Source organism: Lolium perenne, chromosome 4 (genome assembly GCF_019359855.2).
Source record: "Lolium perenne isolate Kyuss_39 chromosome 4, Kyuss_2.0, whole genome shotgun sequence".
Taxonomy (NCBI): Eukaryota; Viridiplantae; Streptophyta; class Magnoliopsida; order Poales; family Poaceae; genus Lolium; species Lolium perenne.
Genome location: NC_067247.2, coordinates 63,487,400 through 63,503,261, shown reverse-complemented (window position 1 = coordinate 63,503,261; position 15,862 = coordinate 63,487,400). Strand labels below are relative to the sequence as shown.

The window sequence follows — 15,862 nt, the reverse complement described above, 5'->3', positions numbered from 1 at the left end:
GCCGGTGACGGTGTCACCTACGGGTGTCGTTCCCTTGTTGAAGGCGTCCCGACGATGGCCCTCCTGTTTGACATGATGGATTCCGTCACTCCGCCTCAATCTGCCCCCTTGGAGGCCTCGCTTCGTGTAAGCTTCTCTAGTAGTGTCTTGTGGAGCACCGTGTGTCCTCTCGCTGGTGTCGCGACCCTCTTGCAACGTCGGCATGGCTGCTTTTGCACGGTTCGCTGCAGTAGCTGATTTCGTTCCTAGCGCCTTTGGGGGCTTCTCTAGGTCCGGTGTTTGGTCGTATTTCGTGTCGGTGTGTTTCTCCCAACGCCAGGGGATGATGTTGTGTGTTTGGTCTGGACCTAGCCCGAGCTTCATGGGTGGTGGTCCTCGGGTCTGGGTGAAAACTTTGCAGGTCTGTCTCTGCCGATGACGATTTACCTTCTTGGAGGCGTCGCCGCAAGACCCCCCCTCCTTTGGTTCCTCAAGCTCTGCTAGGTGGCCGGCCCGTCGTTGAGTTCCCCCTTATGCTGCATTTCTTGGTGCGGTGGAGGTTTGTTGGCGTGGACACGGTTGTGATCGCCGGTACAATAAAAGACAAGGCTCCCTCTTCATGGATCAAAGGGTGCGGCTCTTTTCTGTGTTGTCTTTTGTTGTGGTGTGTGGTGTGTGCTTGACGCGTGTGTTGTAACGTATGGTGTAACTCCTAGCCGGTTGATGCTTCTAAAAAAGAATTTTTCTAAAAGACGGCACTTGTGTTGTTGCCTTGTTGGACACAAAAGAGCGAGTCCACAGAAGATCCATTCCGGCAGAGGTGCAGTCCACACCACGTCAACAGCAGCAACGGTGGTCGCGTGCGTGCGTAAACCTTTTCCTCCCCTCGTCCTCGCAGACGCTCGGAGAGCAGTCTCGCAGTGCCACGTGAACAGGACGACGCACCGTGCACCGATCCGAGACGAGGGAGCAGGACTCAAAGCTCGTGGTGTTGGACTGTTGGCGTTTGCGTGCGGGCAAAGCGCGGTTGCACCGAACGAGAGTGAAAAGAGAGGGAATCCAACGCGGCAGAACGGATGCGATGCGGGCTGCATCGCCCGGTCGCTTGCCGTCGCCGGTGGAAGTCGCGACTGATATGATAGATGGACGGGGCATCGTCCTGCCATGGATTTCAGGTGGTAGTACTAGTGACTAGCGGTACGTGCCCCATGTCACTGCATGTGGACCCCGCCACGGACTAGGCGGCCGTAAATGGGGGATCCGATCCGATCCGATCCGCCTGCCCTTCACACAGATGCTTTCTCTTCTCTTCTCATCTCGTCTCCGCAACAACTGTAGTAGCACTGTACTGTACTAGATGCACACACAATTCTTGTTCCGGAGTTAATTCACCCCGTATAAAACGGAGGAGCGGTTACGATCGTGCCCAATTCTACGCCAAGACGACCTGTTCCACCAGTTGACTTGTACTCGTAGTATACTGTAGAACTCCGTAGTAAAATTCCGTGCCAATTCCCGTGCTCTTTTACCACCGTAAACCGGGGGTTGACTAGGAGTAGGGGAATTATACCGGTGCAACACCAACAGTGACGGCCTACTGGCCTACTGCTCTGCCGCTGGCCGGCGACGGTCATCTGGTACTGCCCACTTCCTCGGGTAGCCCTGCCGCAAGACCATTCAATTTCCAAGCCCTGCTCATGCCCATGCGGCTCGGCTCGTTCAACGACCTGCCGTACCCCAGAGTATCCAGGAATCAATACTACTAGTATAGAGAGCACCCACAGCAATTCCTCCCCGGATCGGCCGTATCCTGCATCGCACAAAATGCAAGTGGAGAGTCTCTAGCAGATTATCTCCAACAATTATTACCGATGATGTTATCAAGATATTCAAAAGCAACCAAATAGGTTCTTGGACCACCTACCGACGGCTACGAGCACTCGAGCTAGTCGAAGGCTCACCGCCGCCCTCGCTACTCCATCATCGTAACTGGGCAAATCTTGTCGAAGCAGATATTGTAGTAGTAAATGGACATGAATTTGTCGTGCTAAGGCTCCAAAGTACCCGTGCACCATAGTTGAAGCCATCGCCGAAGATGAGAACCATAGATCCAAAGAGTTACACGAGTTAAATATGTAACCACGCTGATAAACACAATGATGGATCGGATCCCAGAAGATTCACTAAAACTCCACGCGCTAGGCGCACCACCAGAGCTAGGATACGAGGAGATGACCTTTTTCTACCTTCAAAATATTGCCACCGCCTCATCATTCTAATAAGAAGATACTGAAACTACCTAAAAAAGGAACGAAATCCACACACCGGCAAGGGGCCGTGGTCGGCCACACCTCCAGGGCCACAAGGGGCGCTGGATGCGGGATGACCACCTAAGTCTCCGGCGAAGGGGACCGGAAAACCTAGATGTTGCTTTTGCGCCTCCTCACTCTTTCCCTTGGACGTACATGTTGGCTATTACACAACTTGTGTGGGAGTGGACTTTTGTACTACCTCAGTTGGAATAATATACATGTTTCCACTGCAAACTACTGAATATTACTGATAACAATAAACTATAATACTAGTAGGGTACTAAATACTACTAAGCCGCACATGCTAATTTATCTCAAATCAATCAGCATTGCGCATATGGCTCGTCTGAGCTACATATGTTGCCTCTCCGTCCCTCGCTATTCGCATCATATTAGATCTTACAAACTCCCAGTATCATGTTCCAAATTTCATCTATTCCGGTCCGATCCATGGGTATGATTTGCTCCTCTAGGTTGGTGATTTGTTTTTCTTCGAGGTTCTCCAACTTCATCATGTTCAATTTCTCCACCAAATCAAATAGACTTCAACTGCAAGCAGAATAAAAATCAGAAACCCTAAATCTTATCGGGGGCACGGTGAAGTACCTTTTTAGGCAGCGCAGAGCCTCAATGCGGCAAAGGGTACGTGAACCCCATGCCAACGAATTGGCAGCACGGAGGTGGCGGCGACACGTGAAAGTAGGAAGCGGAACTAGAACACGTGATAGGAAACTATGCGGTGAATTAAAAACATAATAGGCATCTAAACCGAGTATATACGAGTTTCGAAGGCTTGTTTGAGATTTACCATAAAATGTATCCTATCAGCCACAGTTTATGCTTTTGCTGTATCTGCTAGAGATGCTTTAGCCAATTGCATGGATTCCCCGAAATGAATGAATGCGGTAAAATTGGAAAATAAAGTGAGTTTGGTACTCGGTGGCAGGTCCTATTGGAGGTAGCGGTAACCATCACCTTGATAGTGTCAAGACGTCTCTCTCCTCAGGGAGGGAGCAAAAGCATGCGAGAGGTGTTTGTCAGATTCTCTCACGATCCCAATCCACACATCTCCCATCACCCATAGCGAGAGAAGAAGAAAAAACAGGCCAGATCCTTAACGAGATACTTAATGCTAAACAGAGTAACAGCCGCCTAACAACCAAGATCACGCACACACGAATCTGAGAGTGACAGCAGCTTGACAGCTTCTCCCATCAGAGGGAAAAAATGTCCTAGTACTGTTCAAGAGTTTATTTTAAATAAAATGGTGGCCGGCCATGGAGAGAGAGATTAGGTGAGAAGCAAGGAGCACTCAGAGAGAGAGAGAGAGGGAATAATAATAAGACCAAGATGTCAACAGATCTGCTGCTGTCCTCGCATAGTTTAGAAGCTCCTTGGTTCCATTCCCTATCTCGCTCTCTATCTCTCTCTTGGGGGGAGAGAGAAAGGGAGGCCAGAGCAGCACATGACAACAAAGCCATCCAAAAGGAAAGGGGAAGAAAGGCGAGAGAGAAAACCAACGCAGGCAGGCAGCCAGGCAGAGTCTTTCGTTCGTTCGTTCGGGGGCCAAGCCAAAGACAAAGAGAGAACAAGAACCCACAGCGAGCCTCCTTCTCCTCCTCCCTGCTTCCCTGACCTGGCCCATCGAATCCAGCTCCCCACCCCCGACCCCGCCCCCCGATACGCCGCAATTCCTCGCCTCCTCTCCCCGACGCGAAATCTGGTACCTTTCGCCGGAGAAATCCTCCTTTGGACGCGGCCTTCTCTTCTTCTTGGGAGACTGGGGAGCTGCTGGGAGGGCCTTGTTCGTCGCTCCTTGCGGCCGGTCATGGTCCTCGCGCGGCTGAATCCGCGGCCCGCCGGCTGTTCCCGTCTGCTGCAGCCCAGTGCCAAGAATCTCTGAGGTAAATTTCGTAAAACTCGATTCTGCTTAGCTCGGCAAAGATGCCATCGTCGCCCGTATCTTTTCTTGGATTTTTAATGGCTCTTGTGTCTTTATCTACTTCGGCAAGTGAGTTGGCCTCGGATTTGGTCGCGTCTCAAAATTCCGGTCGGATCGAGTTGGGTAACTGCATCTGCCCTGCTGGTAGCACCGGATTCTTGCTGGTATCCACGTTTAGTCAGGACGATGCATCTCTCGGACGAGCTGGTTCTTCGTAGTAGTAGGATTTAGTATGCGGGGGGTTGGACTGTGTAGGGTTGACTTGTAGCATCTCCTTTCTTAGTTTTTTCCCCATCCCTTCCAGTTGACGTCCGAACAGCCACGGGTTGTTGGGAGAATATCTTCTGCATAAACATGGCAATCCTAATGTGTGGTTGTAGAACTATCCCCAAATCGCCAGCACTTGCTAATGCGCAATCCATGGAGTAAAGCTGCGGCCTCATCAATTGTCTTCAAGTTAATAAAGAGCCCTTTATCGAAAAAATTGTCTTCAAGTTTTTTTGCCATCCTCTGCATGTAGGTTCGACCATCATTATTACTGTACTTTACCAGGGAAACAAAAGCTAGTCGCCCTTTCTCTGTTCTCTGCCAAAGCAATTAACAGCGCGTCTTTCTGATTTGCCTTAACTGCGGCTCATATATGGAATGTAAGAGATTTACCATTTCTTGCTCTGTTTTATGCTAATTCAGGGTTTGCTTGAACGGTCTGGCGAGCATATTGGAACAATAAGTCAGGATGGGAGCAAAAGTAGAAGGCGAGGGCTACAGAACTGGGCATTATGCCGTGGGCGATCTCAACGCGGGCGCCAATGGCTGGAGGTCGCCATACGAGGAGGAGAAGACATCAGATGAGCAGTTGTATAACGGCTCCATGACCACGGAGGCGATTGGTTGTACAGATTATGATAGAGAAATGTTCAAGCGCACAATGCTGGCGCATGAAGCTGTATTTAGACAGCAGGTACGTTGGTATCAATTACATTAACTCCTCAGACTCACCACATGCTAGAATTTTTCTAAAGTTGCAGCAAACACGATAGATCATTTCAGTTCTGACTTGAAAAATCGCTCCCTGTCCAGGTGTATGAACTGCATCGGGTTTACAGAATACAGAGCGACCTGATGAAACATTATAGAAACAAAGAAATGCATGCATGCCCAAGGCTGGGAGATGCATCACAGAGAAACTCACCGTCACAGGTTCCACTGCACGGTGTGAAGACGGCCGCTGCAGCAGCTGCTACTGTGAACATTGAAAAAACCAATTCCTTGAAGTTTCTAAGGGAAGGCAGTGTCCAGTCCTCGCCAAATGGATTTCCCTCAAGTGATGCCGCCTTACACACCAAACAAGGCATGTTTGACCTTGAGCGCGGAGCTGATAATTGCTTTGAAGATGACAATGCATCAGACAATAAGCCTATAGATTTCCTTGGTGTATCATCAGATGCAAAACATCAGAGTGATTCTATTGTCACATTAGCTGGGGCAGAACGCGTGGGGAGGTTGGGTCATAATAGTTCAACCTCTTTTTTGCCAACTATAGGTAATCTTGGAGGCCACCGTGTTGCTGATCTGAATGAGCCGATTTTGGGCACGAGTATGGGCAGAACAAATGGGCCAGTATCTGGGGGTCCTTTATATTCCCTGGACAACTCTTGGCAGCAGTCGGCATGGAGATCAAGCGTCACTAACAACAGTTTCAATAAAGAATACACCATAGACAAGCGTATTAATGAAGGAACAAGCTCAAATTTCTTTGATACTAGTTCCAGGATAAAACAGGAGGAGAAACCATTCATTGATAAAGGTAACATTAAGCTTCATTGAGCATCCCTTTACTCATTTTTTTCCGGTTACATTAGTTCTTTCTATGTTTGCATTGTCAATACCGTTAACGTATATTCCAGACCATGATCATGAACCACAAGTGAACCCACTTTATGGGTACATGCTTTTACTGTAGTTTTGGTGGAAATGGGGCTACCAGCCTAAGAGACACCATAAAAAGCATGCTAGTAGGATGAGTTGACTTTAAAATATTCATGGTTACTAGCATATTATAATTAGCTCAATAGTGTGTGCTGGTTTTTTCTTGCCGATGCATCCCCCCCCCCCCCCCCCCCTTTAAAGCTGTTTGGTGTTGCTTGAATAATCTTATGGCTATGTGCATCACATGATGCATAGGCTGGGAGGATAAGCTTCCATTTTCTAAAAAGATAGTGCATTCTGGTTTTCTTTGTTACACGGGAACTACATTTCCTTCATTGTGCCTGTTTCTGTTCCATGTGTTATAATTTCTCTTTTTTGTACTGCACATACTTGTGGCGTGAAGCTGTGATAGCCTCTGTAGGTTTTGAGTGTTTCTTAGTGTTGTGTCCTGTGTAATGGTTTGTTAGTACAGAACCAATATGTTGATATGTAATAATCTAAGGATAACATATTGGCTATTTCTGTGATTCCCCGAATCATACTGCCGGATGGCTGTGTCCTGTGTTTGAGTCCAGTTTATATCTTTTTTGGGTGGCGTGTGTGACATATTGTTTGCTCTGGGGCTACATGTGGTTACTTGGCGAAGCATTACTAGAGCAAAGGAAGCATCTTTTGATGTTCTTTATAAATGCTTGAAGTAGCACATTTGTTTACTGCTGTGTACTTACAGTAGACTTGTGATAATCATTCTCTCTCATTCGAATTCTTCAGGGAAACATGCCAGCAACGGAAGTTTTGTCGCACCCAGATACAGCGACACAGATGCACGGGCAACCTTCAATGTTGCGGATGGGAGATCTGCAAACATTAATCAGTTTATGTACCAATATCCAAATAGCTCAACCGGATGGTATTCTAGAAGTCCTCTGGAAGGCTCTGCTCTCAATATGTTTTCTAGACATGACCATCCACATGGTTCAGGTCTTAATACACTTGTTACTCCAATCCCTTCTCCGCACATAGGCCATCCTTCTGTTGCCTCTCGTGTTGGTTCTTGCATAGTAGACCCAAGGAGCTATAGCAACAATGTCGATTTCCAATCATTTCCAAGCTTCAATGGATCTTCAACGGTGAATTCTTATGCATGTCTTGGTGCTGCAAACCAAAGCATTGGAACCTTCAGATGTAATCCAAAAGGAATCGATAAGTCGGATGGTAGGTATTCTGCCGCTCCACTTGATTCATCGTCTGCTTCACGACCACGGCAGCAGGTAACAATTTCAAGTGACTTGAAGCAAAATAAGCGGCAGATGTTTGAACACCCTGCACGGCAGTGCCACGATGATCCTGACTTTGCAAATGGTAAGGGCAGAAATAACTTCAATTTGAATGAAGCACTTTCAGATGGTCAGGAAGATGTTCCTGTAGAGCAAGACAGGGTATATGCTGGCAGTTCACAACATATTGAAGGTGAGGGGTCAGTATCTGGGATCTCTTGGCTCAGTAAGAAAGCTTCATTTGGTGATTCCACAGGTTTGGAAGAGCCAAGGAAGGTGTTTGAACATTCATCTCTAATGGAGATGAAAGTTAATAAAGGCAGATCGGGAGCAGCTCTGGCTGTTAGCAATTTGCCAGATTCTGCATCAACATCTGTAGGTTGCGGAGCTAAGAAGGATAAAATCCAGGAGAGTGCTGCATGTTTACCTCCTTCATGCCAGAAACTTGTGCCTAGAGATGGGCAAGCTGCTGCCAACAAAAGTGATGCAGCAATCGTGAATTTCTTTGATCTGAATGATGATATACCAAATGAAGATAATTCAGAGTCATCCATAGTGTCACATGAATGCCATGCGACCCCCTTACAGAACAACCATGCTAAGCGTGCGTTTGTGATTGATTTAGAAGTGCCGGCTTGCGAAGATGCTGCCGCTACAGCCGCAGCAGAGGACATTATTGCCTTGTCAATGGATGTGCCAACCACAGATACACCAGAAAATATGTTGCAGTGGTTTGCGGAGCTCGCTGTATCAAGCATTGACGATGACGATTTAGAAACATTTGAATCGTTGACACTGAAGCTGGAAGAGACCAAGGCTGTTGTTGAGTTCTGCAGCAGGCCAGCGGCACCCACAGTAGAAAACGACGAGCAAACTGTTTCACCTGTGAATCTCCTGACCAAGCCAAAGAGGGGAGGCAATCAAAGGAAGCGCCGGCAGAAGCGCGACTTTCAGAAAGATATCCTGCCCAGCATATCTTCACTTTGCCGTCCTGAAATCATTGAGGACATTCAGTTACTTGAGGGGTTGGTTCAGACGACCGGCGGATCCTGGGAGTCAAGCTTCACTAGGCGGCGGCGGTCAAGGGGTAAAAAACCCAAGAAGAAGGTGGAAGATACCGTAGAAGAAGAGGTGGAGATCAGCCCTCCGCCCGCCAAACCTGACGACGCGGGGTTAGAGGCCGAAGACAGGGGTATGATCGGGTGGGGAAGAACAACGAGGCGGTGTCGGAGGCAGCGATGCCCGTCGGGTATGACCATCGCTGCTGCATCCTGAAGTATTTGTCCAGCTGCTGAGTGATCATGATTTGTGGCTGGGTGTGAGTTCGTCACAGCCAGGAGTGTACATACTTGATTGGTCAATTTGGCCTCCCATGCTTTTGGGTAGGAACATGGCGAACACTTTTCTGAAAAATTGGCAAAAACCTTAGTTCATAAGATTGTCCTGCGGCAGCAGTAACATTATTCATCTCTGAAGGGGTATAGATGAGAATTCTTCTTCTAGTTCAGTAGGTTGTGCACTTGTGCTTAACATTATTCGTTTCTGAAGGGGTATAGGGAGAATTTCTTTTAGGAGTAGTTCGGTAGGTTGTGCTCTTTCTTGCAGTACTGTTTTTTAGATAAACCCTGAGGACATGCCATCATAGACCATAATCATCGCAGTTGATAAACATCGGTAGATCTTTTTTTTCCCTCTGATATGCTGCTACGTTTTACTACCCCCTGAGATGTGATTCGTAGAATCGTAGTAGCTCATGCCATCATTGAAGTGAGAAAAGCCTGATTAAGTTACGAGTTGTACTGTAGGGCGGCACCTGCACGATGATGTGGTTGTCTGCACTGACTACTCCGCAGGTATTAATATTTCCGTGGCTCTCTGCCTGATGTCCTGTATATGTTTTTCTCTGTACCATTCGGCGACCATATTGTCACTTATAAGAGCATCTCCAGTCGCGTCCCCCAAACCGTCCCCCAAAGCGATTTGGGGCGCGCCGGACAAAAAAAGCGTTCCAGCCGCGTCCCCCAAAGCCCATTTTTGTCCGGCGCGTCCCCATTCGGTGTCCGGCGCCCCGAGCCCGTCCCCGTCCCACAGGGGACGCTTCGGGGACGCCGGACACAACGAAAAGCGAGGCCAACCGACGCGGGGCCGACGCGTCAGCGGCACAATAAATTTTTAACCTAACCGTCGCCTACCTCGCGACGAAAGTTATTGGCGGTGCGGTTCCCCGCAAGCGACGCGGCAGTGCGATTCCCGCGGCGACGCGGCGACGCGTCCGTCGCGCCCTGGCTCGCGCGCCGGCGTTAATGAGCGCCACCGCTCCTCCGCCTCCCTCCAGCCTATAAAAAGGGGCGCCTCTCATCGTCCCTCTCACACACAAACCCTAGCGCCTCTCTCCCAAACCCTAGCCGCCACCATCTCTCAACAACACTCGACGCTATGTCTGGTAGAGGCGGAGGCGGACCTCGCGGCCGCGGCCGCGGCCGTGGTCGTGGTCGTGGCCGCGGCATAGCTGAACGCTCGCCGTCGCCTTCCACGCCACCGGCTTCATCATCGTCGGAGATGGACGTGGAGCCGGACGTCCTGTTCGAGTTCGTCCACGTCATCAAGGGCGACCCGCGCGGCATCCAGAGGCTGCCGGACTCCTTCGCCGAGTACGTCGGCGGCGTACGCCCGCGCACGATGCATCTGCGGGAGCATTCGTGCGGCTACTGCCGCTGGATCGTCAAGGCGATCTACGACGCGCGCGGCAAGATGTACCTCAACATCGGCTGGGAGAAGTTCGCGCGCCACCACAGCCTCGAAGCCGGCTTCATCCTCGTGTTCTCCTACTTCGGCAACAGGGACATGAGCGTCAAGGTCTTCGACGAGAGGCGCTGCCTCCGGGACTACCACCACGTCGACATGGAACCCCACGACGACAGCACCGACGAGGAGGACGACTGAATGAGTGTTGTTTCTTCGCAGCGAATACGTGCACGGAGGTTTCTGCCTGTTCGCCTCATCGGTAGAACCAACAAGGGCACCATCCTCCCGCTGGATTTTCCAGTTTAGGTGACTGGGTGTGCCCTCGAGTGTTCTTTCTTAGCAGCGAACACACGAAACCTTCGATGCACGGTCTAGTTAGGTTTAGTTTCTTTGCAAAATTTTATATTTGTGTCCACGACGGTTCAAACTATGTATTAGTTTGTGGAAAACCACGTTCCCAATTATGTTTTCGTGTAAACCACGTTCCAAATTATGTATTAGTTTATGGAAATTGAAATAAAAATGCCAGAAAAATTATTTTAAATGTTTGGGGGAGGCGTTTGGGGGACGCGGCTGGGGAGCGACGTCCCCCAAACGCGGCACGAACAAAACACGTCCCCCAAACGCTCAATCCGGCGCGCTTTGGGGGACGGTTTGGGGGACGCGACTGGAGATGCTCTAAGTACAGCAAATAAAACAATATTTTCTTCACCAGCTCTCACTAGTCACTCCGTTTACATTTACTTCGTTTTCTAGGTTTAGTCGGAGTCAAACTTCACAAAGTTTGATGAAATATTATGAAAAAGTATCAATATCTACAATGTAAAACCAACATTATTAGAATCGTCATAAACTAATTTGCATGTAAGATACATGCAGATTCAGGAAAAGTTGAGATATCCTTTTGTGGGTGGATAATATTTAATAATATGCATTTGATATTATAGTTGTTGATTTTTTTAACTAAACCTGGTACGCGGTACAAAGTATATAAAAATAGAGCAAGTACAAGCCCTTGGGTGCATATATATTGTTGGAACATACGTGCTAATTATATTATTTTTTTTGGAATATACATGCTTATTTTTTCATTAAAATATTATATAAATTAGAAATAAGCGAAAATTCAATTCGGCTCTCGGATGTGTATGCTCTGTCTACAAAAAATCATATTTCAAAGTGTCGAAATTTTTTGACAAAAAATTCTACATGAACATCTCCATAATATAGGGTTCGTCAAGTTTCACGAAAAACTAATATTTTTTCTGGCCTCTGCAAAAAAAAGATAAAAGTTATCGTGTGAAAAGCATTATTTTTAGCACCGAATATTATCTTTTTTACACACGTCACATGATAAGTCGTTTTTTCATGAAACGACTTTGTGAGCTCGTAGAACGTGAATATCCGTGCAAGTTTTTTGTTTCAATTTTTTTAAGATTCAAAATATGTGTAAGATGTATTTCAAAATGTAAGAAGGATATGCTCTCATGTTTCAAAACACCACTTTCATGAGTATATTTTTTTAGAGAAAACTTATACATCCGACAGGCGAATTGAATTTCCGATTTGTGTAGTACTGCTACCACTCTGGCTTTTGTATAGTACTCCTAGTACCCAAATGGCCATCCAAGTCCCAAGTCCCAATCCTCATGGAGACCACCCCTGAAACTCAAATGCAACGCCAACGCAGATCCCACGGTCGTGGGCGCAGGTGGATACGGGGGAGGGCATCTGGGTGGGACCCACCCAGGGTTCCAAAAGCGTAGGTTGCTTTCATTCACAGGAAAGGGGCGCAGCAGTGCCAGTAGATAGCATATCAATACAGTGCTTGAACAGGCACATGACACTGCTGGTGGGCCCACCAGGGGATCGGGATGCGCCATAAACAGGGGATCCTTCCGGTTCCGGCCTGCCAGCACCGGTGGCCATACCGGATCCCCCTCTCCCGCCATGACCAATGCCTTCTGTTCGGCCGGTACTATCAATAGTGCTGCTACTGCATCAGTCATTGATTAGTTTGTGTGCGTGTCCAGATTGTACAAGGCGGCAGGCAGAGAGGTATGGCCTCTTGTACTGTTGTACAGCACAGTAGCTATACGGGTGTACGTACACCAAATGCCATGACTTGACTAGTACCCAAAGCGGATCTCCCGTATCATTACAAAAAAAACATATATTTGAAAATATTTGTTTTCTCTAATGCCATCATTCTTTAACATTTCGAAAGGTATTGAAATTTTACCTTGCACAAATATTCCGCCTCGAAAAAAAAACCTTGCACAAATAGTCATCAATAATGTTGTGAACAAAATTGTACACTGGTATTCTCTTTGTCAGAGGAGTTCAGACACATATAGTCGTATACCACACTGGGAGTTGAAGAAGACAATTGGGAGAGTTGTGATGAAAAAATTTGTGCTTTAGAAAACTAGGAGTTGATATCATGTACTTGTAAAAGATATGTCCGGTAGCCAAGGCTTATGTCGCAGAGAGCCCCATAGGACAAGGAAAGTGGCACATAGATGTTAAGGTTCAAATCTAACAGGTAAAAAGTGGAATATATTCTTGTTTAAACTATATACAGCAATCGAGTAACCCATGATTATTAACAAGCCACACGGAAAATAAATAAAAATAATCACACAAGACATGGAAGTAAATTAGAAGTAAAGCAACCCTCTCAAACATCACTCTTCACCGAAGAGCTGTAGTTGTCTTGATCATCATAGTACTTCGACCACAACATGATGCCTCCGTACTTCCCCGAAGTCTTGATCAATGGGAGAACATCTGACTTCAGATCATCAGCTGGGATGAACCCGCTCCCAGCCGCCTGGGGCGAGGCCGGGAGACCAAGGAAGATTTGCTTTGCTGGAACTGTCAACCACTGCTTCCACGAATCCTCAAGACTTGAAGTGCTGCCTGAACTATATTGGCAGGGAGCGTTGTTGTAGAATTGCACCCACACATAGTCAAAGAGGCCGGTGTTGAGGGCGCCGCCTACCCAGGCATCAGGGAAAGGGCATTGTGGTGCGGCAGTTAGGTACACTCTCCTTCCGGAGTTGCTATACCCTTTCAGATACCTCGCAAGATCATCCCAATGCAGAGGCGTGCCACCTTCAATGTCAAAGTCGATTCCGTCGAGGACTGCATCACCGAGAGGTCGTGATGATGACTTGCCTCCCAAGAAGTTGTTCCACAGGTATGTCGCAACATTCTTGGCATCCTGGGATGAGTTGAGGTAGTAGTCGCCTGCTCCGCCACCGATTGAGAGCATGACCTTGACGCCACTGCTCTGGCATGCCTTGATGTCGGAGCTCTGGCTGGCGCAACCGCCGTTGGTCGGATCGCAATGGCCTGCCAGATTAAGTACTGGCGTCTGGCCATTGCCAAATACGGGAAGGAAGGCGATGTTGACAAACTTATAGTTGCCAGTGGCGCAGGTCTCCGCGAGTGTGCCCTCGCCGCTATTCTGGCCCCAGTAGATAGAAATGCCGCCGGCTTCCGACCTGGGAATCGCTGCAGTGGCTACTGCCACCACGACCAGCAGTTGCAGCAGAGATGCTGTATTAGCCATTTCCTCTTTTGGTGTACTCAAATGATGGTATGTTGTTTGTGTTTGCTGTGTGTGATTAGTCTGGGCTCGGGAGGTTGGCTTATATATGCAGATGGACTTGAGTGAGATCAGGTTTTCTACTCGTATTGTTTATGCCCCTGCGTGGCTTGTTCGGCACATGGGTGAACGAATACATATGACTGTATTTCGTTGCAGCTTCAAATTAACGGCGACGGCGTTCATGATTTTTTTTTTCTACTTGAACAGAATAGCGTGCAAGGCACCTGTATGGAATAAGCAAAGGTTCCGCTCTGTGTTGGAGATGGCATTTAGCTTTAATCACATGTGCCTGCTTGGCTACTTTCCAGTTGCAAATCAGTTCAATAAAATATCAAGATATGTATCTGGCCTAACACAAAAAGGGGTCCTGCACGGAGATTTTGCTAACGATGATGGAAGAAATTGTTTAGATCGTCATGTGCCAAATCAAGGTTACTAATTCTCGCAGAAAGCTCATCGCTATCGTTCGTATGTGTTGACCTCGTTATATTGATGACATCGCTATATGTGTTATAAACGCGACAAGTAAATAACGAAGAACGATAAAAGAAAACGCAGGGGAAGACACGAGATTTAACGTGTGGAAAACCCCTTCCAACATATAGAAGGGAGAAAAACCACGGACACCAGCCAGCAAAACTTCACTATGTCGGAGAGTGTTTGCGAACACCGTGGATTATCTTATAATCTGATAAATTCTAGCCGATGGTTTACAAGTGTATATATAGGTCTTCCTTTAGTATATGAATTTGGATATACAATATTAAAGCCTGACATGCATTAAGAAGATTCGCATTGCACCATGTCACGCATACCTGAGAAATCACGGAGTTCCATTTCCCATATAGTACTACGAAAGGAACGTGCTGCTAGTAAAGCTGATCCTCTAGGAGACATTTTTACAACGAAGTAAGGATGGAATTATTAGATGGATATATCATTATTCAGGGTAGTAGTACTGTGTGAGAGCCATTAGGAAAGTTGCACACGTCGCATGTAGAAACGAATAGTTCAAAGATAATATGCAGACCATATGGCCGATCTAGAACCCAGTGACGGGCACCTTGTAGTCTTGGTCAGCTCGCTGGTAGTAGGATGCCACGGGCCCATCCGCCGTGTTAACCCTCGGGAAGAGGCTGTGGAGCGCCGCCATATCCCACGTCGAGGGAGGCTCGGCCACCACCAAGATACGGCTCGAACTCCTTTCGGTACTCAAAGCACGGCCACCATGAGTAGTTGTGATCCTCGCTGCGGCCACGAGGATGAGAACCAAGAACACACCGAGGCGAGCCATTTCTAAACACTAAAACTTTTGGCTGAGTGTATGCCTAAAGGGGTTAAATATGGTTCTGGTGTGTTGTCTGCAATGTAGGCATGGTTGGTTTTTTTTATAGTAGGAGTAGTAGCGTAGCAAGTTTAATTCTGTAACCGCGATGGGCATAACTACAACAATTAACATAGGAGGTAAGTAAAACAATGTTACAAGGAAGTTAATTTATGAACTTGCGGATGGAACAGACTGTACTAAATGTATGGTTTTCTATTTTATTTTCTTCCTTCTAAAGATTTTATAGAGTTGTTACAAGTAAAACCATGTATTTTATTTTCTTCCTTCTAAAACAAGTAAAACAATGTTACAAGGAAGTTATTTTATGAACTTGAGGATAGAACAGATTGTACTAAATTTATGGTTTTCTATTATATTTTCTTCCTCCTAAAGATTTTACAGAGTTGTGAGTTTCTAGAAGAGTTGGTGGGTGACGGCAGATTTGGTGTACATCGGTGTGTGTGGACCCATTTAGAACAGAGAATCAAAAAAAAAAAAATTGTGCATGTCAAGTTTGATAATAAAATGCAAAAGAATGTAACTCCAGCGAAAAAGACAAAATGTCCAAGTATAACAATATAAAGACTGACTTTTTACTATTCAAAGAAATACAAGTTCCGTTTTCTCTTTTTTGTGGGCTAATACAATCGTATATTTTCTTAGAAATTTCACACGTAAATATCAAGATAATAAAATGCACGATTTATAATCTGAAGCATGAACGTGTGTTGTTGG

The 15,862-nt window shown here is 47.0% G+C and overlaps 2 protein-coding genes across 2 annotated transcripts; one reads left to right on the top strand and one right to left on the bottom strand.

Annotated features, from left to right (window-relative positions):
• The first annotated feature begins 3,730 nt into the window (after positions 1 to 3,730).
• LOC127292758 (uncharacterized) lies at positions 3,731 to 8,946 on the top strand. Its single transcript, XM_051322216.2, has 4 exons — positions 3,731 to 4,195; positions 4,924 to 5,194; positions 5,314 to 6,040; positions 6,934 to 8,946. Exons 2-4 carry the CDS (start codon positions 4,970 to 4,972, stop codon positions 8,712 to 8,714), a joined length of 2,733 nt encoding a protein of 910 aa, XP_051178176.1. The 5' UTR covers positions 3,731 to 4,195; positions 4,924 to 4,969; the 3' UTR covers positions 8,715 to 8,946.
• Positions 8,947 to 12,864: 3,918 nt separating this feature from the next.
• Positions 12,865 to 13,761, bottom strand: LOC127346840 (acidic endochitinase-like). The gene has a single exon (XM_051373095.1). It carries the CDS (start codon positions 13,759 to 13,761, stop codon positions 12,865 to 12,867), a length of 897 nt encoding a protein of 298 aa, XP_051229055.1.
• Positions 13,762 to 15,862: the final 2,101 nt, after the last annotated feature.